This window comes from Cetorhinus maximus, chromosome 5, assembly GCF_964194155.1.
Source record: "Cetorhinus maximus chromosome 5, sCetMax3.hap1.1, whole genome shotgun sequence".
Taxonomy (NCBI): Eukaryota; Metazoa; Chordata; class Chondrichthyes; order Lamniformes; family Cetorhinidae; genus Cetorhinus; species Cetorhinus maximus.
In genome coordinates, this window is record NC_135883.1 from 7,804,726 (window position 1) to 7,827,112 (window position 22,387).

General features: G+C 41.3%; 1 protein-coding gene across 8 annotated transcripts in view; it reads left to right on the forward strand.

Moving 5' to 3' along the window:
- Positions 1-22,387, forward strand: part of dnmt3aa (DNA (cytosine-5-)-methyltransferase 3 alpha a) — a 586,890-nt gene that overhangs the window by 82,755 nt on the left and 481,748 nt on the right. For 6 of the 8 annotated variants that reach the window (XM_078541484.1, XM_078541483.1, XM_078541485.1 and 3 more), the window contains exon 4: positions 18,697-18,804. The exons of the other annotated variants lie outside the window; for them this stretch is intronic. In XM_078541484.1, coding sequence (XP_078397610.1) covers positions 18,697-18,804 — 108 coding nt within the window. The remainder of the gene's footprint in view (positions 1-18,696; positions 18,805-22,387) is intronic. 8 annotated transcript variants of the gene reach the window in all.

Below are 22,387 nucleotides of genomic sequence, written 5' to 3' on the forward strand. Positions count from 1 at the left end.
AGGTAATTCTGTTTTTATTTTGTTTTGGATTTCCAGCATCCGCAGTAGCTTTTAGCTTTTTGTTTTTATCTTATAGTTTTTATTTGGGTTAGCTGACCTGCGAAATGCGACACCCGACAGCTCATTCTTTGTGGTGAAGTGGCCATGGCCGTTTTTTTGCTGTAGCCTCATTTTGAATCTGACTGTTAAACTGCAGATGCCAAACGCCCGTCCAAAGGTTCTGGGAGATTAGGGGTGGATGGGAACAAATGCCAAAGGGCATAAGCCTGGGCCAGCTGGGCCCACAGGAAGCAAAGGGTTGGGCTTCATCCACATGTTTGATGTGAGCTCTTGGTGCACCTTGACGGGCAACTTGGCAGTGGTCTTCAGGTAAGTTCTAGGAACAGGGATGGGTGGGAAATGGGGTGTGAGAAGCAATTGTCATGACGGTGAAGTCAGGAGAGCACTCCACCATCACCTCACTGCTCAGAAAGGTTTTTTTTTCCATAAAAGAAGACTTGAAAAGACCTACCTTTTTGTTTGGTCGCCACTGAAGAATTCTCATGAGGCAAGCCCCAACACCAGGTCCACACGTGCTCAACTAATTCCAGTAAGGGGTGCTCCAACAGGCATTAGACCCTCATTTATATATTCAGGACTCTGACGCCCGTCTTAGGCAGCTACATTGTCGAGACAAATTTAATGTTGGGCTGCACAGCTGCTCAGATTGGCCGTTCCATTGCTAAATGGATATGTGTCACACCCACTTTGTGCTTGAAAAGCACCAGTTTCTAACCCCTTTTTCTTTTCAGCACAAAAATTTGTGGTGGAAAGAATTTAATAACGCTGCATATGTCGGGATTAAAACAAACTACAAATTTTTAAACGAAGCCTGAAACGCCTAAAACGCATAACACATCAGTCGGTATCTCCTTCCAGGTGAAACAGTGACTCTCATGTACTTCATTTAATTTAGTATACTGAATTCTCAAACAGGACTTCCCCTATAGATGTCTAATTTCAGCCTGTTCTCACCCCACTGAACTGATTTCTTCCTATTTTGACACTTTTTTTTTCCCCTCCCCTTATCCAGTCTCTTTCCACCTACACCTGCGACCCTTCTGATGCCCTGTGTCACTTTTAACAGTTTCTAGTTTCCTGGCTCTGACTGTCTTCTCTAACATCTAATCTCTCTACACTTCCATCCCTGACCAGGATGGTCTCTGCTCCTTCCTTGAGTGGAGCCCCAACCAGTTTCCATCGACCACCATTCTTCTCTGCCTGGCAAGCTTCTTACTTTGAACATCTTCCCTTTTCACTCCTCACATCCCACCCCATCAGCCTTCCTATTCAATGGATTATCCTCTGCTGTCTCCAAACTTCTCTTTCAGCATTCCGAAGGATCCATTCCTTCCGTGATGCCTTGGTCCGCTTCTCAATCCTAAACATCCGTTCCCCTTCTAGTGGTACCTTTCTGTGCAAAAGGGAGAGATGTATCACCTGCCCTTTCACCTCCTCTTTCCTCACCATCCAAGACCCCAAACACTCCTTCCAGGTGAAACAGCAATTTACGTGTACTTCTTTCGATTTAGTACACTGTATTCACTGTGCACAATCTGGTCTGCTGAACATTGGAGAGATCACTCACAGATTGGGTGACAGCTTAGCGCAACATCTCCATTCAGTCCACAAGTGTGATCCTGTGCGTCTGGTTGCCTGTCGGTTTGATTCTTTACGTTGCTCTCATATTGATCTCTCTGTCCTCGTGCCGTATTCCAGTGAAGCTCAAGGAACAGCAGCTCATCTTTTTGATTTGGCACCTTCTGCATTCAACATCGAATTCAACAATTTCTGATTGGAACCTTTTGATCCCATTTTGTTTCCTTTTTCTTTGCAGGTTTTGGTTTTATTCTCATTTTTTTCTTTAGTTTTTGCTTTTGGATAGTAGTTGTTCAACATTCTGCCCGTCATACCTCCTTTAGACACATCTTTTGTTTCTTTACTTATCCCATTACCGCTCCCTTTGGCTTTGCACCACAAACTCGTTTGTTGTTTTAATCTCTCCTGTCTTCGACCCTATCACAGACATTTGTTCTTTTTTGCACCATCGCCCCTTACACTTATTTAAAACATTTGCTACCTAAAACGTTAATCGCTTTTCTCTCTGCAGATGCTGCCTGACCTGCTGAGTATTTCCAGCATGTTCTGATTTTATTTCTGAAAGAGAAAGAGAGATCTGACTAATTATTAGAATTTAAAGCTCCGATGAAGGATTACCAATTGAAAAGGTAACAATGTTTAGCCAGCATTTCCCGTTTCTTTCCTGTATTTCATTTCGCCTGTTAAGCATGTTCATTTTTTCCTTTGCAATTTTCTGTGTCTTATGTGCAGCAAAATTATGTCACTGGTTTCTTGATATCTTGCCTGCTGGAAATCCGGAGCTGCAGAGCGAGAGAGAGATGGCACGGAAGACCATCATGTCACGATACTGATATGAGTGATGTACGAGTGCCCTGATCAAATCAAGTGCACTGACCCCATGGACACAAAAGCTACTACTGTCTGCTTTACTGTTTAAACACTGGACACAAAGTCTTTCAGAAAAGAAATTGCCGTTGTGTAACTCCTTTGTTAACAGTGTACCGACACAGCATAGTACAAGCTTGCTCTTTCCAATAATTCTAATCCACATTGACTGCTTTCTTTGGCCAGGTGCATTGCAGGTTTATAGCCTCTTAAGTACTGAGGGCTTGAATCCTTTCTGGCAGTTAATCACATTCTCATCCAAACACCACCATTTATCACTGTTTCAAAGGGTAACACCATCACACAGGCTCATCAGATTGCCCTAATATTTACAAGAGCCATAAAAGAGAAAATTGACCAGATACAAAGGAACAGTGTTGAAAGCACTTTCCAGCTATTTCTTCACATTGATTATTTTAACACACTTATAACAGTATAGACATAGATATCAATACATTCCTGCTTCTTCAGCACTTCTGCATCTTCCTTGCCGATATTTTCAGGTTCCCACTTTAGTTTTATTCATCAACGTGGTCACCAAGTGTAAGGGATGTGACTAGTACAGAGTGGAAACAATGTCAGCCTACAAAAGAACTAAGAGCATTCTTTGATGCAGTTGTTCTTTATTTGAGCCACTAATATCTGCCAGCCTGTCCAAACCACTTTTTAGGTGCCAACAGAAACAATGGAAAAACAAATAAAAGCGCCTGTATCTCATATATTGCAAAATCGGTGGGCTGCAGTTTTTTTATTGCAGCCTTTAATCCTTTTTCAATTTATTTTCAATTTCTCCTTTGATTTATTTTCAATTAGATAAGATTTCTCTGCTTTCTCTTTTGTTTTTTTTCTCATTTAATTTGGTCTGATATGTCAAGTATCTTACTTTCCTTGTTCACTTTGTTTGCTTTAACTTTCTTTAGTTTTCTCTGCAATTTCCTCTCCCTTTCTGAACTCTTCATGCTTTTACCTTATGTAATTTAGTTTATTACTTATATTGCTTCACCCTTTCAGGCATTATTTCTGCAGATTTGTTTTTTCATTGAACTGTTTACTTCCTCTTGCCCCATTATAATAACTTGCTCTGATATCACAGCTTTAACGTAGCAGGGTTTTCAGACAAAAGACGCTAAACCAAAGAAGAAAACATTTCTTCAGTGTGGGGTTTGATAGATTCATCATTATGTGTGTCGGAGTAGCTCCTTTCATTGCCTATGGCAGTGATTAGTTCTGATCAGTTGGGTTTCATACTTCTCTCCCATCCATTGAAGTCTTACACAGAGGCCAACTTGGTGACTCTGTGGCAAATAATTGGAAAAGCGCTCAAACAGGAACACATACATTTTCTTTTAATTATTCATGAAATGTGGGTGGCGCTGACAAGGCCGGCATTAATCACTCATTCTGACTGCCCTTGAGAAGGTGGTGGTGAGTCACCTTCTTGACCTGCTGCAGTCCATGTGGTGTAGTACACCCACATTGCTGTTAGAGAGTGTTCCAGGACTTTGAAGGTCATATCTGGCGCTTAGGCCAGCCAGCGTCAACCTGTTGGTCTTATTTTTATTTGACATTTTTGTACCAGCTTGCTAGGCCATTTCGGAGCTAAGATTCAATAATATTGCTGTAGATCTGGGGTCACATGTAGGTCAGACTGGATAAGAATGGCAGATTTCATTCCCTGCATATGAAGAAATCAGAAAATAGCCAAGTAAATGAGCATGTGAGTCGAAACAAAGTTCTCTCCTTTTCCGAATGACATTTGCTGAAGTATTTTGACAAGGAACTAAAGAATATAATTTCTTTTATCTTTACCTGGTATATTTGGGTTGTAATTTCCTGGTTTTTCACTTATCATGTGCACCATATTTCCTGACTGATTTAAAATTCAAGTGATGTGTTGTGATGAACCAATGATGTAAGTGTAAACTTTCGGTACTGAAAGCTTATCTAGGTTTCAAGATGTACAACCATGTCACATTGCAAATAATTATTTTTATGTAAGTTATACAATTCCGTGTAAATTGTGGGGCAGTTAAGCACTTTGACCTATTACCACTAAGCTGCACAGCAGCTTGATGCTGCACTGGATAGTGAATAATTAGAATGCACATAATGTATAAATGGCAGAGATGAAAGCAAATCCAAGGCAAATATTGATGCTTAATTAAACTTAGTTAATTGAGAATTGACTATCATCAAAGATTTCTCTATTTTATCAAAAATCTGAACTCCAGTCACAAAATAAATTAAAACCCCTGAAATATGACCAAGCTTTCATTTTTACTATTGATTATGAGTTTGTGGGATCATCCATATCTACCAATATTGCATGGATACCTTTTCCTCGGATATCAGGCTTTCACTCAAAAAATGGAAAAGTGGGACATCAGCAAAGTGCTGTAGATACCTACATCATTTTCTTACCATGATTAGCAATACTGAAGTTCAATTTTGCATCTGGATAAAATAGTGATCGTGTAGCAAGTGAATCTGACGGGACATGCAAGCATAAGGACTAATCTTGGCTACTAGGCTTTTGAAATCAGTGGTCATAATGTGCAGCTGTTCACTATATGCAGTGAACTGAATGATTCAGATGGTTGCCGGAGCGAATGTTAGCTCACAGTATGCTCCAAATTGCTTGTGGAGTATTGTACTACATAAAATAATGTGTAGGATGGTTTCCCCAGGCCACTTGTAAAACCCGGGTGGGTATACAGTCATTCAAATGCTTATTTCTAAAGCAGCTGTTTGTGTGTTAGAATGTGTCTGTTCTTTTAAACACTTGTAAAAGATCATGGATGCTGAGAACATTTAAGAAGGGCTCCAGGAACACGCACTATAGCCTAACTTTTTACCAGCTGTCATCGGAAGTAAGCATTTAACGAGAGCTGCTGTTATAACAAGTTGTACCTTTACAATTGCACCAAGATCCAATTCACAAAGGAAGGTAAAGATGTTTATAGAGATATTAAAATTTTGTTGGCGTTACATGTTAGGAAAGGGAATCTGTTCATTTATTTGATCACATTTTGCAGGGTGGTTGACCGAGACTGAAATGTTGTTTTAAAATAACAGAACATAACAAGGCAATATTTTGGAGTTCCAGAACACATTTTTGCTATCCGTTTAATAAACCAGTACTCTGCATCGTCTTCTCTCATACGTAATCCATGGCCCCAGCCCTGATCAGCATCTGCTACTTCCTGTGTTATTTTTATTAATAGAGTCCACATGACCTGGTTAAAAACCCAGAACTCTCATGCACAAAAGTCTCATGGGCTGAGGGAAAGGGGTGAAGAGGGGGAGCTAGTAAAGACACAGCTTTACAGAAACTGTACACTCAACATGGCTTCTCTATTCCAGAATAAGTGCTAATGAAGACATTATCATCCCTACCAGATTCAGTAACTATTTCATACTGAGAATGGTACTGCACGAATGTTTCATTGGAGGAAGGAAATTAATCCTTTCCTGACAGTCACTCGAGTGCAAGGCTAGTTTAATGGGTTAAAAACAAAAAACTGCGGATGCTGGAAATCCAAAACAAAAACAGAATTACCTGGGGAAAAACTCAGCAGGTCTGGCAGCATCGGCGGAGAAGAAAAAAGTTGACGTTCCAGACCTGCTGAGTTTTTCCAGGTAATTCTGTTTTTGTGCTAGTTTAATGGGTACAGCTGACTCCAGATTTTTTTTTTTGGACATTTTTGGGCCAAGTCCTGGTGCTGCTGAAACAGTGTGTACCTGCATAGAGAGAACCGCAGTCACTCCAAAATTAGATCTCTGACTTCATCTGAATACTCTGAATGAGCTGTCGGTGCCTATCAGTGTCTCCACCAGCAGTCCTCCTTTCTGCACTTTTTTTTGAAGTAAAGAAAGCTTCATTTAATTCTTATGTCTTGTTTAGTATTATACATTTCCTGAAAATGAATTGGGCAGTGCTGTCTAGCACGTGGCTGGTGAGCAAAATTTTCATACCTGTATGCAATCAGTTTTATTGTAAATAATAGTAGAAAACCATACAGACAACACTAATAGATTTAAAGAATGCGGCTTGCAAATTTGGGTAATTCTTACTTCCTTCCCCGTTTAGTAGATGTATATGTCAGTAAACCTGTGAATGGAACCCATGAAACAGATCTGACTGTTAAAATACCTAGCACGTGGAAAAAAGAGAACAAAGTTTTAAAAGAAGCCTCCTATTCTGTAGCTGATTAGAGTACTTGCATTTTTTTTTGCTATGAAATGTCAAAGCCTTTTGTGGCCATGCACAGGGAGACTTGGAAAAAAAAAGCAGTGATCCTCACTGAATCAACTGAACCTGTGGATTAAATCAGCCAAGTGCCTCTGGCAACTTCACTAAATACAGGGAGTGAACCCTATTCACCAGAAATATTTTGCATCGATTACACCTAGTGAATAATTCTTCTTTGAATGTTTAAAGGATCAATTTTTGAAACAAGTATTTCAAAAAGATTCATGTTAAAATTTGACCTTGTGGTTAAATTGTTGTCACTCAATGCACATTTAAAGCTTTGGCTATAGCTGTTTTGAACTATAGCCTCTAAAATGTATATTTTTACCTGCAGAGCTGTTTTGAAATGTCTCACCTATCTTTTTAAGAAATCGTTCTGAAAGATTTGGCTTTAAAGAAACAAATTAATCTTGTTACTTGTTAGAATATTTACGTTTAGACAAAAAAATCTTGCTGCATAAAATGGGAAGGTCAATGTCTGTTCCAGGTAATATCCATTCCTCTGTCCAGCAATTAACGCACCATTTTCACTGTATTAACTCAAAAACATTTTAGTAAACATATTTTTCTCAAATGTAGCAAATGACAGAGCAGATGGTGGAATTTTTTTGTTATTTGTTTTTATTATTGTATTGGTTAATATCCAGCTTTATCACCAAAATAACTGAATGCAATGAATGATGGCTATCTTCCTGGCAATAGACAGTGAGCTGCAAACCCATGTCATCTGTAGGTGTACTGCTTTAAAAATACTTGCCTTACCGCCCCGAAATAACAATAGAAGATGAGTTTTGCAAATTAGTGCTCGAGGGAAAGCATAAGGTTAATTTAGGCATGGAAGACAACAGGATTTACAAGACTTTCCAATCATTGATTTTAATGGCTCGAGAATCCTGTGGGAACTGCTGACCTCTGTACTTCAACTCGGGTGAAGGGAACATGAGCTTCCAATGTTTGCCCCATAATGTCGCATTGGAGAGAGAGTGCTTCTGGTGTAAATAAAGTCAAATTTGAAAAGTGACCGTCTGATCATTATAAGGGATGTTGATGGCATTCAGATGAACAAGGATCAATAAAGTAGATGAACAAAGAAATTGTAAATTAACTTAGGTGGATAATTGCAAGGTCATGTATATTAGGACAATGACACTTGCAAAAGGATTAGGATTGGGGGAAGAGGAAAATAACAAAAGTGTCATTTCTGGCCAATCTTCATCCAGTCTGTTATCTACAAGGCTGGCAAAATACTGGGATACACCAAAAGAACATTTGATTATAAAATGATTTATTTGAACCTTATAGAAATTCACTGATACATTTTGAGTGTTGCATTTAATATTAGGTATTCACTTTAGATATTTAGCAGACTAGAGCACCAAATGTACAATTATTCAGCTGATACGGAACAGCTTTGAACATGTGAACATATATGAACTAGGAGGAGGAGTAGCCCACTGGGTGCTTCGAGCCTGCTCCACGTTAAAAGATCATGGCTCATCTGACTGTAATCTTCTGCCTACCTCCCGGTAACTTTTCGCCCCATTGTTTATAAAGAATCTATCTACCTCTGCCTTGAAAACATTCAAAGACTCTGCTTCCACTGCTTTTTGAGAAAAGGAGTTCCAAATCCTCACTGTCCTCTGAGAGAAAAAAATTCTCCTAATTTCTGTCTTAAATGGGTGTCCCCTTATTTTTAAACAGTGACACCATAGTTCTAGGTTCTCTCACAAGAGGAAACATCTTCTCCACATCCACCCTGTCAAGACCCTTCAGCATCTTACATGCTTCAATCAGGTCACCTCTTACTCTTCTAAACTCCAGTGGATACATCTGTCCAACCTTTCTTCATAAAACTACAGGCCCATTCCTGGTATTAGTTTAGTAAACCTTCTCTGAATTGCTTTTAATGAATTTACACCCTTCCTTAAATAAGGAGACTGAAACTGTATGCAGTGTTCCAGATGTGGCCTCACCTGTGTCCTCTACAACTGAAGCCTGACCTCCATATTTTTATATTTAATTCCCTGTGCAATAACAGATAATTCCTAACTGCCTGCTGTACTTGCATACTAACCTTTAGTGCTTCATGCATTAGGACACCCAGATCCTTCTGAATCTCATAGCTCTGCAATTTCTCACCGTTTAGATAATATGCTTTTTTTATTTTTCCTGCCAAAATGGACAGTTTTACATTTTCCCCACATTATACTTCATTTGCTAGATCTTTGCCACTCAATTGACCTATCTTTGTCCCTGTATAGCCTCCTTATGTCTTCTTCACAACTTACTTTTCTACTTCTGCATCAGTGAGAAAAGGAGCAGAATAAACTTGGGAGGCTGGATAAAAACAAAAAGCTAAAAGCAACTGCGGATGCTGGAAATCCAAAACAAAATAAAAACAGAATTACCTGGAAAAACTCAGCAAGTCTGGCAGCATCGGCGGAGAAGAAATCAGTCAACGTTTCGAGCCCTCATGGCCCTTCAGCAGAACTGACTGGCAACTATGCTTCAGTTCTGCTGAAGGGCCATGAGGGCTCGAAACGTTGACTGATTTCTTCTCCGCCGATGCTGCCAGACTTGCTGAGTTTTTCCAGGTAATTCTGTTTTTATTTTGTTTGGGAGGCTGGATGTTCACCTTGGGTTCAGGAAACATGAGTTGGAGCAGTTCCTGACTTCGTCAATCCAAACGCGCCATATTTTCGTCTCCAAGAAATGTGTACGGGCAGGTTTTGGGTCCGCTTCCTCCCTAGGCAGACCTGAGGCAGCGTCGGAGACGTGTGGGTGGTCAAGGTGAGAGGACCAGCCTCTGTCCCTGGAGATATCGGCCTAGCTCTCCACATCATTCTTACATCCACTAACCTTTGCGTCTCACTATACCACCCCCCTACCCGATGCATCCTCCATAGCTACTCACCCAGTATCCACTACGTCAGGAGCAATGTAATAGCAAAGGTAAGTTTTTGAAATGGATGTGAAAAAAAACCCTTAAACAATCTTATGGAACTGTTATTCAAACACACACTACTGAAAAAACCTCCAAACTCATTGAGAAAAAAACTTAAATCCCCTCAAGTGGTTATTCAGTTGTAAAAAAAAAACATCTATTCAGAAACCACATCAAAGACAGATGATCCTTTAAAAACCTCTTAATACTGCTAATTAAACTGTCTACACTCCCCTTGCTAAGCCAAATGGTTGAGCAGATTTTGAAACTCAGCCATAATGGACTCAGCTGTCAAAACAAACCTTTATATCTCCAGAGCCTGTTGAAACTGAAATAACACATGACTACGTTTTTGCCTAAGTTAAACCAGATAGCCCATCATTCAAAGAATTCCAGGGGTAGGTGGCTGTTTTTTTTCCCCTAAGTGAAAGCAGCTGGCCATTTTTTTTTCCTATCCGAGACCATTGTAGGTAATTAAATCACTTCTCTTCACTAGAGTTGCCAGGCACTGTTTTCCATAGTTTTGAATGCATTGCAGCACTTCGTCCAATGGAAAAGTACCCTCATGAATGTCAACACCTACAAAATGCTGGTCTATGTAATGGTCAACTTATCTTTTCAGGACAGAATGCTATGATCAACTACTGCCTTAAAAACACATTTAACTTATTATACCCTGTCTAATAATGACATTTGAAGTTGTCAAAGCATTTAGCATTCTCTTGGCAGGATGCTCCTTACTTCTCAGCAGGCTTCCTCAAAGTTCCTAAAATCTCTTAACTGGCATGCTTTCCAAAGGCTTCCAAAGCCAGCCTGATCCGACAAAAATACTGTGGGTCATGAAAATACAAATCTCTCTCCCCTAGATCTATTGATAGTGACCTCAGTATTACAGGATATGCGTATGAGGTCGCAACCTGACCCTAATTTGAACCGCTGCTTGCCTATAGGGAGTTTATGTGGGGCTCTTTTGGAGGGGGAAATTCAAATTTCTGGTCCTATAGGCCTCAGTTTTTCTGATTCCCACACCCATTCCTGACTTTTGAGACACATAAATCTGGCCCAGGTACTGGGTCCCAATCTGACACCCAAGTGCATTAATGTCCAGTCTCCAAGAGGTGGCCCACATGACTTTGTGTTTAGACAAGAGCCTGTGTGGAGCTGAATTTCAAAACAGACGAGCTCCTAGGAACTTCTAAAACTTAAGTATGGAATACTTTTATAGTTAGAAGATAAAAAGGACTGAATCATGCACTCTTCTTGAGCATGAAAATAAACTGTTGTGGAAGCAGAACTCCTTTGTCATTTTGTACTGAGCTTTACAACAAGTGTCATCAATTGTGTGTAAGGTTGTTAGTTGCAGTATCACTAGGAAGAAAGACTGAAAGGATCAGAAGACTGATAAAGATATTATCCATCTCTTTAACATGCTGCAAAGCATAGATAATGTTGATATAAGCAGGGTATTACAGTTGGATTAAGAGTCTAGAATCAAAGGACGCAAGTCCATCATTAATAACTTAAAAGATCACCATAACAATCAGTTGACACCAACACGTTGCGCAATCATTAGAGATATTCAACCACTTAATTACTTTTTAAGAGGCAGGTATGCAAGCGAGGCCAGGTTATTTTAGTTCTTGGCCAAACAGGTAGGACAACACCTTTCAATGCAGACCACCCTATCTTGGGGCAGAGGTAAAACTATGAGGATCAATCTTGATACTGCAGAAGTACCCATTTTGTCTCAAGTTCGTAGTTTTAATCATACAACAATCTTGCTGTGAGCATTGTTATTACAATGCGATAGAACAGCAGTGATAACAGGGGAAGAAAGTTAATGATGGATATTAGGGAAATAATGGAACTTCTCTCTGCACCTGAGTCATGGTACACCGATGGAGGAGTCTGTGAAGTAGACAGTTCTATTCATGGACATTCATGTCCTTCATCTATATGAGCATAACACAAAAAATAAATTTAAAAGAAATAAAATCAGGAATGTTTAATAAGTAAATTAATTTTAAATACTACAACAACTTTGCATTTATATAGTGCCTTTAACATGGTAAAACTTCCCAAGGTGCTTCACAGAAGTATTAGCAAACAAAATTTGTCACCAAGCCACATAAAGAATATTAGGACCAAATGTTTAGTCAATCAGATAGGTTTTATGGAGTGCATTTTAAAAAGGAGGGCGAGAGGAAGAGAGAAGTGTAAAGGTTTAGAGAGGGAATTCTATGACTTGGGGCCTGGGCAGCTGAAGGCACAGCTGCCAATAGTGAGGATCTAAATCAAGGATGGTAAGAGGCCAGAATTGGAGGAGCGTAGACATCTTGGACGGTTGTCCAGCAGCTGAAGGTTTCAGAAATAGGGAGGGGCGGCACTATAGAAGAACTTGAATAGGCTGAAAATTTAAATACCGAGCACACCACCAACTCTTTATGATGTGACCTCATCCTATTTGGATTATCTGTGAAATGTGGAGATTGTGGAGACTGCGGGCTCAATAGAAATCTCTCAACAATGGGCGGGGAGGTTCAGGTGTTGGGTTGGTGGGGAGGAGGTTAAAAATGTAACATTTTGAAAGCCAAAAGGCTTTCTTTTAGCTACGTAAGGCCAAAAGAAAATATGCATATTTAAAAGGAGAATTTATTGTAGGATCCTGTGTGAGGAATGTTAAGTGCTTACCCCTGGACTAATCCATATTCAGTATATATTATTTATAATGCAAAACCTTAATTGTCAAGATTTAGTGATGTAAATAGTGTGCATATATCATATTGTCCAGCTCCTCGGTTTTTCTCCTCTCAAGAAACAGTGAGCCTTTAAATTATGGGGCTCAAAGAACTGTTTCCTAGAACTCCGCTTTCCTCTTACAATGAAGCAGGAATGTTATTGCAACATTTACCAAGGGGCCCCATTTGGGTGCATTGGAGCTATTGCCCTGTGAGGAGACTATTCACAACTGAATGTTTTTTTTTGCCATTTCTTTAATTATTTAATTATAACAGTCTGAATGTTAAGCATCATCCAATTGGATAATGAATCTTTTTGCTTTCCAATTGGCAAAGGAAGGCAGTGTGTCACAAGGATTGATATGTTGGCTGACTAATGGCTGGACTGTGGGACAAATCATGATGAAACTTCCAGGAATTATGTGTAAAATGGAGCAGAACCCTCGGTGATGATGGAAAGGGGGAGAAAAAGACACATTATTAACCAGTTAAAAGAAGTGAATACAAGTGGCTCCTGTGTTCTGTCCCTCTGTAATATAAGCAAAATAAACCTGCAATTTCTGGAAATATAAACTAAAACAGAAAATGCTGGAAACGCTCAGCAGATCAGTCAGCGCTGATGGAGAGAAAAGACAAATTGATGTTTCAGATATAATACCTTTGTGGGAACAGCAACACCATGCAATACCCACTTCACTGAAACAGAAGAAGCTAATGAGCATCCTGATAACTATCATTTCTTAAACACAACACAATTTTTATTAACTGCCTGACACTTGGGCTTATCTTGACATTTATGATTTGACAACCTGCTTTTGCAAATAGCGGAGCTGGCAAGTTTTGATCGCACAAGGTAATTTAAATATGTGATTGGGATTGGTACTGCCCATTGTTTGGGAGTTGGCTGAGGACCAAAATGGCATATGATGTATGTGCACACGTACTTTTGCTGTGAATCCTGGAGAATGCCATCTTGGTAAGGGACAAACGAGAAGCATCCTTCACTCATATGTGAAGTAGGCGTTAGTCCATTAACACGCGTAAATAAGGGGATAATGCCTGCTTCTGCTCCATGCTGCAACTTTGGTTTGCCCTGAGTCAGCCAGCACCGGTGCTGCTTGCCTCTGGGGAAAACCAACACTGAGTATCACGTAAGTAAAAAAACGTTTATACTCGACATAATGACTGGCACTCCAGGTCCCGAGATATCAGGCCTCTGGGGCACCCCAATCTTCAACCCAACCCCGCCCCCATCCCTAGCTCTGACTATCAAACCCTCACCCCCCAACACCCCTCCTGAACCTCTAACAGTGTTCCTGATGTCTGCAATCCTCCTACCTAATTCCGAAGAATATCCCTGAGGCCTGTGATCATACCTAACCACCAACAGTATTTCCGAGGCCTGCGATCTTCCTACCCACCCACCCAACAGTATTCCTGATCACTGTGACCTTTCTCTACCAGTTCCTTGACAGTGCTCCCGATTGCCATCCCTAATTCCCCATCGAATCTTGATCATGGGCTTTTTAGGGTTGCCAACCCTCCAGGACTGGCCTGGCATCTCCAGGAATTGGAGATCAATCTCCAAGACACTGCTGTGTGCAACCCTGGAGAAAAATTATTGGGGCATTCAAAAAGATCAGCTTGTTTTGGTCATTTCCTTTGAACATTTCTCTTTACCAGATATAAAAGTGTTGACTGACTGTTAAGCATCATCCAATTGGATAATGAACCTTTTTGCTTTCCAATTGGCAAAGGAAGGCAGTGTGTCACAAGGATGGATATGTTGGCTGACTCATGGCTGGACCTGTGGGGCAAGTCATGATGAAACTTCCAGGAATACATTTAATCACAGTTAGCGACCCTAGCTCTAACATTCACTCATTACCCTCTCCAGACTCCCATGATCCAACCTTATTTGTTACCTGGCAACTGGAGCACTGGCCTCTGCACACTCGTACTTCAGTGACATCTCCATTACGATTAGGTCAAAACCCAAAGTCAGGGATTCCTTGGGCCTCCCCATTTGAGTGTGGGCTATATGAACAGTGTGCGGCTAAATCTCTTCAAAAATAAGCACGCCTGAATTTCTGAGCCTTTAGCCCCTGTGTGCTGCTCTAAAGGTGCTTTTGTCATACTCCAAGGCAATTAAATCCGTTTGTCATTAACAGCTGTTTGTTGGACAGAAATGGAGTGTCATTGGTGATGGAGATTTAGGCCAGACCAGGGAAAAGAGTCTATTACAGAAGAAAAACTAGCCAGCCTGACTTAGTTGTAAAAGGTTTGATTGTAAGTTCAGACTTCTAATATGGATTTCCTCCAATGAGCCTGCTTTGCTTACGTTTCATTTTGAGTGTGGAGAGAGCCAGAAGATATAGGTAGTGTACATTCACATTAGAAACGTGACACATAGTATAATGTGTGAACAACAAGGAACATCTGGTCAAACAGCTGTTCACTAAATAATAAAAGCATTAGGTCCTGTTTTGATAACTGCTTGACAAATCGGGAGAGCGTTGTAGTGTTATTAGCACTTTTCTAGATAGGAAAATATAGCATTCTGCTCCAGTAAATTTGTGCAAATTAATGTGGGTAAGTCAGAATTCTCCCATCATGGAATTCTTTTCGTTCCCTGCTCACAAGGCACTGAATTGGAAATTTATACTGTAGGGTGGTGAAATTGGTCTTCACCAGCGGTGTACTCACAGTGAGTAGGCAGCAGCTTGTTTTATGCTCAGCTTGATTAACTTTAATGGAAAAGAAAATCAGACGCACGGTAAAATTGGTTGCAAAAGACCAATTTCACCACCTATGTGTGCATATTATTAGGGGTGTTAGGTAGGAATGAGTTATGTTCCCTCGGTTCTTCACACAGTGAACGCTGATTGTACCAATTTCTTGAAGATGAATTGATGATTGCAGGGAGGCAAGGGACTTTGTAATCCTAGGCTGCCCTCATGTATTTTAGAGTAGTTGACTATTGGCATAAAAATGCTTAAAGGGCTTGAGTTAGGAAAAAATCTATAATAACTTACATTTTTTTTAAAAAGTGCATTCAGATGGATCCAGACTTGAAACTTAGAACCCAAGGCTTTGGGACATTAAATTTGGGTTATTAAATAAGTTGCAAAACAAACAGGAACAGCATCTGCTAAAACATTAAGGATTTAGGCATTTACCCTTGAGAACTTGAAGCTTGAAGGGGTTACCCACAACTAAACTGTGAGGGAAATTATCTATTCTCTCCCCCCTGTCGCCAACTTCACAATTCGTCCTCCAGAGGTCAAATATCTTAGACTACTGAGGAAATTGATATGCACGCTAGAGAACATGGACATATTTTAACATTTATGGAAGATCATTAAGTTATCTCATAAATTTAATCATACCTGCTAACCAGTCACAGAAATGGGTACTTTAATGACAAATACCAGTACTGCACCGGATCATCACTGTATTTTTAAAAAATTATTTCACTGGCATTTTTTTTTAAAAAAAAGGTCTTTCAGTACCACACAACTGCTCTTTTCTCAGACAGTTTGGCTTACGTTATGTAGTGGAGGCTCTTAACCGCAGTCAAACCTAAGTTTGTATCGTTACGGTAGTTAATTCACCATGATCAATCTGGGCTGCAAAAATAATCCTGTATAATATCAGTGTAAAAATCACTATAATGTGATTCGGTAGCTGTAATAAAACATACACCCTAGAAGTATATGATTATTCTACACAGCGTAGTACAGGCTTTGCTGATGACTGCAATCAACTGCATATTTATCACATAAATTGGAACCATTACAGACCTCCTAATTATTACCACAATTATACTTGATCATGTTCACTTTTGTAACGTGGTAGTTACAGCTGGCCAATATCGTAACAAAGCTGCGAGAAAATTAAAATAATCACATATTTCATGTAATTGTACTATTAACCTTTATTTAAACTTCTAAGTAAGTAACCACATGGAGACAGTTAATAATTTTGCTGAATAAAAGCGATTATTCATGGCTGTTACTGATGGAATTTGGAGTGCAGTAATCTCAGGGGAAAGTGATATTGAGTATTGCATAAGTGAAGGTGAGTCATGACAAGTGTGAAATACCTAGACCATATTTGGTTGTTATGCAAATTTGACTTGAAATTGTTTCAATGATTGCTTTGTGAAGGCCATTATATGATAACTAACCAGTTGTACTCAACACACATATGGTTAGTATGAAAAATTCCAAGACTTGATTTTAATCCAGCCTGTCTGGCAGTTAAAATTGAGTTTATGAACTTCCCACACCATTCACAATGCAGGCAATTTTAATTGGTGATTATCTGGCTTTGGGACAGTTGCCTGCTCTGGATAATTGGGGTAAAAATGGAAAGTGCTGGAAATACAATTAAGTTGGACTGGCAGCATCTGCGGAGAAACTGAGTCCAAGTCAAATATGACTTCTTCAGAACTGACGGGGGGTAGAAATGTGAAGGGTTATATGCCCTTGAAAGCGGGGAGGGGGAGGAAGAACAAAAGGAAATGTCTGGGACGGGGAGTAGAGCAGAGGAGATTAAATGACAAAGATGTCATGAAACAAAAGGAAATGGGAGTGGCCATGGTTGCAATAAAGAGGCAAGGCAATTGTCCAGAGTGAGTGTAAATGCCAGAATAATGAATAGCTCTGTCTGAAGGAAAAACGTGCGAAACAAGATTCAATCTGGCATGTGGCAAAAAAAAAACAGAATCAAAATGGGGGACACAGAGTTCATGGTCTGAAATGATTGAACTCAATGTTGAGTCCTGAAGGCTGTAAAGCGCCTAATGGGGAGATGAGGTCCTGTTCCTTGAGCTTGCATTGAGCTTCACTGGAGCACTGCAGCAGGCCCAGGACAGAAATGTGAGCGGAAGAGCAGGGTGGTGAATTAAAATGGCTAAGCAACCAGCAGCTCGGGGGCAATGCTTGTGGACTGAGAAGAGGTGTTCCGCAAAGCGGTTTAGTTTCCCCAATGCAGAGGAGGCCACATTGTGAACAGTCAGTTTCGGCTCGAATAGGTTAACTCTGTTTCTCTCTCCACTGATGCTGCCAGTCCTGCTGAGTATTTCCAGCGCCTTCTGTTTTTATCTCAGATTTCCAGCACCTGCAGTAGCTTGCTTTTATTTTAGGTCATTCGGGAGCCTAATGGCAAATGCAAATTTGTGATATACTTGCGATTTTAACTCTGGGTCAACTAAGGCCTGGCCAGACTCTGATCCGACAGCAAAAGCTGATGACAAGTGTAGCGTGACATGGAAGTGTTGTTTTTAAACTTTTTTTGGGGCATGAGGAGCAGGAGTGTTCTTCCTGGCCCCACAAGGACACCATGGGTCTCGCTGGCCGGGGCTTCCCTCCCCCTTGCTTAGGACCGTTTTCTGGTGGGAGTACGCAGCCATGCAATTTTCCACGTACACCTGCTGACCACTCGGTCATCCCTGCAGTTTCAGCTAGAGCCCACGAGGAAACATTAAAATGCGGCCAGCTTCAGATCCTGCACTTCTTTCCCAGGTTAAAATCGGGGCTACCGTGACAGTAGTCAGCAAGATAATTACAGGCATGCCTGTAATTATTTCACAGGCAAACTTGTAATAACGTGGCCAGTTAGCTGCATCACAGGAGTGCAACCCAACATTTTAATCTGACTCTGAGGGCTTTCTTCTGAACAGTTTTAAGTTTGTTAGTCAAGGGAATGGAAAAGTAAACTAGTTGGGGAAGGGTTAGAGTCAGAACTGTTCATGCCATTAGCATAATGAGGTCCATTATCTCTCTGGGAATTGAAATTTCTCTTCTGTCATTCCCTCCAATGAATATGAGAAAATAGGAGAAAAGTGCAAAATCTGTGTTAAAATTCTGCACGTTTAATTGAAGTTTTGTATCTGTTGCAATTCTGTAACATTATAGTTTTCAACAGTCACACATGTCCATAAGGGAGCAATTGAAATTGACCCAAGAACCTGGTGGACTTAAATGCAAATCAATTAGAAATCACATCCGTGCACTTGACTCATGAGAAAAAGGATCAACCAGCCAGCAACCGGCCGAAACACAACACAATCGTTGAAACAGTTTTACTTCAATTTCTTTTGGTTGCTATGTTGCATTTTGAGCCAATGACTTATAATAATAATAATAATAATAAGCACATAAAAATCAAATAACTCTCTTAACATATCATTAAATATGGCCATATTATTTTATTTTATTTAGAAATCCCAATAACAATTTTCCTCTGCATAGGTCTTCTCCTTTCTCTGGCACCGGGCCAGCTGCGTTCAAGATAACCGTGTCTACATGCGGCCTAACCAGCAGTCCTTAAAGGGACCGCTGGAGGCCGCCACCATAAAGGTAAGTTTTTGAAAAAATACTTACCTGAATGTGGAGCTGGGAGGAGAAGGAGTGCTCCGCTTGGCTTCACACCGAGTCCTGTAGACCGTTGCCAATCCCAGCTTGGCCCCTTCCCAATCGTTTCCCCTAGCCTTCCCGATCGCTCACCCTCTCTCTCTCTCTCTCTCTCTCTCTCTCTCTCTCTCTCTCTCTCTCTCTCAATTAACTCCTTCCTTCCCTCCACCCCCTCCCCCCCACCTCCCCCCCGCCCTCTCCAGGACCTACCTGTGGGCCACTGCTGGGAAGGGGGCCAGACCAACATTTTCCTTGTGAAACTGGCGAGCTGCCTCCGGACACCCAGTTGGCGTCTGCAGTTCGCTGATGAGACTCGTGTCTCAGTTTTGGATGAACCGTGTGACAGATGTCACTGAAATCACTCCATTGTGTTACAGCTAGTAACGCCTTGCCATGCATATTTTCTATATAGTGCAACTTGTAGCAAAATGTGTTTGTTCTATGGCCATAAATGTGTGTTTGCGTGTGTGTGTGTGTGCGCGCACGATGTGTTTGTGTGTGCGCGCGCGCGATGTGTTTATGTGTGCACGTGTGCAATGTGTTTGTGTGTGTGTGCGCGCGCGATGTGTTTGTGTGTGCGCGCGCGCGATGTGTTTATGTGTGTGCGTGCGCACGATGTGTTTATGTGTGTGCGCGCGCGCGATGTGTTTGTGTGTGTGTGCGCGCACGTGCGATGTGTTTGTGTGTGTGCACGCGCGATATGTTTGTGTGTGCGCGCGCGCTTCTGTATGTGTGTTATCCTCAGTGTTTGGGGTAATGACAAAAGTCATAATTGGTAAAAAATTTCTGTACGCCATCGTTATGTATGCACTAATCATAGACTCAAGTATTTTATAGCTTGTGATAAGAGGAGAGACTATGCCTCCAGTCTGGATGATCTGTACAATATAGCCCAAGAATAACCTCAGGCAGAGAGTGAACAAGGCTCAAGATTGCTCAAGTGATTGATTTGGTTTGATAGAAATAAACTAATTTGGGTCATGATCAGCTTGGCCGTATTACTCAATGAGCCACCCTTAGGTAGGGTATAGCAAGGCTCAAACACCAGCAAACCATCCTAGACTTTCCTGACAAGCTATCTGTATTAGAGAAAGATGCTTTCCATTGCAACAGAATTATTTATATTTACCATACTCTGCTAAATAGGAGGGTGACTCTCCACTATTGGCATCAAATTAGATTTAATGAGGCATATAGTAATTGTTGGGATGTTTTGTGGCGCAGTGGGTAGCGCCCCTGCCTCTGAGCCAGAAGCTCCAGGTTTGAGACCCACCCCAGGACTCGATGGCCAAGGAAGGTGTGTTCATAATGTGGCCAAACAGGTCGATTATTGACCTGAAAGTCCTTCCAACACATGCCAATGGCAGGCAGAAAGAGCAGAAGAGATTCCTGGTCAACAGTGTGATGGAAAGAAAGTTGGAGCCTCTACCATCACGACCCATGGCTCTAGACTACAACATGTATGTAAAGGCGCATGTTGCCTCAGCAGCTTGGTCTCTCTGAGTGATCTGTAACGTGCCACAACCATAGTAATTATTAGGAACAAAGGAGATGGAATTTAATTAATCTCAGAATAGAAAAATTGTTCACTACACCCCTCATCCTCAGCAGAAGTTGGCGCTGTTTTGCTGAATAATTGAAAAACCCTGGAGGGCTTTTGAGATCAGTCCTTTGTCATCTAGAGGAAAAGTGATCTTGTGTAGAAATTTGATTTAATGAGATCTTTCCATTATGTGTAATGGAACAAACATAAATGTTGCTGAACTGCTTAATATTGCTATTTCATATGATTAATATTGTGCTGATATATTTTTAGTATCTAATGTCTGCATGAATGTGATATTATTGATTGGACATTCTTTCATATTTATTAATATAGTCTTTCTTTGTTCTTTGGTTCATACTGTCTGATAAAGTATTAGATTTGATTTGAAGATGATAAGTAAGACTATAGCACAATGAGTGTGCACCAACACTTTTGATTCAAATACATTGAACAATTTATTAGATATAGATCATAATTTTAATATTTCAAATATATTAATCATATTTTAAATTTATGGAAAGAGTTTGTTGACTTTAAAGTTTTTAATCTTAATCATGCAGTTTTAGGTTGGGCATACTTTCTGTATCAGTTAACGATTAAATGATGATATGAATCAATTTAAGAAGTTATAGTTTTTGAAATTATTAATTTATTATTTTTTTTATTGAGAAGTACATTAAATAACCAAAAACAGAAATAAAAACAGCATCTCATGTTCTGTTTGTATAGAAAGTAATCACTAATGTTCCAAAGAATTCAGAAATAGTTAGCAAATTTCATTTCTTTGCATTCTGGCTGCTGCAGTCTCCCTTAATGCTGACCTTAATCCTCAGAAATAGAGAAACTCCTTACATGAAGTCTCCGCACTCAAGTCAGAGATATCCCTCCAAGACATAGGGCCGAATCTTCTAAGGAGTGGCAATCAACTTTGGATTTCCACTCCAGTCCTATATTTTTTTTTACCCTAAGATGGAGCTCTGCATTTCTGGCCCAGCCTTTGAACTGGGCCTCTTCAGAAATGCAGATCCTACCTGTTCTAGGAGTCCTTCTTCATAGTGCAGGATCATCGGGGGAAGCCAAGCCATGTCCTCTTTTTACGGCACTAGCTGCTGTATTCCGGTAAGTAGAGAGTTTAAAGATTCCAAAACCACTTTGGAAAGCTACGGAGAGAAGGTAAGTGTGTAAGGTAAGTGGATGAGGGGGTAGGGTGGCAGGTGGGTGAGTGAGGGGTTATAGGGCGGCAGATGGTGAGGGGGCAGGGTGGCAGGTGGGTGAGGGGGTGGCAAGCGGGTGAGGGAGTAGAGTGGCAGGAGGGTGGATGAGGGAGTAGGGTTGGAGGTGGGAAGGTGAGGGGTTAGGGTGTAAGGTGGGTGGCTGAGGGGGTAGGGTGTAAGGTGGGTAGCTGAAGGAGTGGGTAGGTGAGGGGGTAGTGTGCAGGTGGATGGGTGAAGGGGTAGTGTGGTAGTTGGCAGGTGGTGAGGGAGTAGGGTGGTGGGTGAGGGGGCTGCGTGGCAGGTGGCTGGGTGAGGGGTAGGTTGGCAGGTGGGTGAGGCAGTAGGGTTGCAGGTGGGTGAGGCAGTAGGGTTGCAGGTGGGTGAGGGCATAGGGTAGCAGGCAGGTGAGGGAATAAGATGGCAGGTGGGTGAGGGAGTAGAGTGGCAGGTGAGGGGGTTGGGTGGCAGGTGGGTGAGGCAGTAGGTTAGCAGGTAGGTGAGGGGATTGGGTGGCCAGTGGGTGAGGGGGTAGGGTGGTGGGTGAGGGGGTTGGGTGGCAGGTGGGTGAAGCAGTAGGGTTGCAGGTGGGTGAGGGGATTGGGTGGCAGGTGGGTGAGGGGGTAAGGTGGCAGGTAGGTGAGGGAGTAGGGTGGCAGGTAGGAGAGGGGATAAGATGGCAGGTGGGTGAGGGAGTAGAGTGGCAGGTGAGGGGGTTGGGTGGCAGGTGGCTGGGTGCAGGGCTTGGGTGGCAGGTGGGTGAGGCATTAGG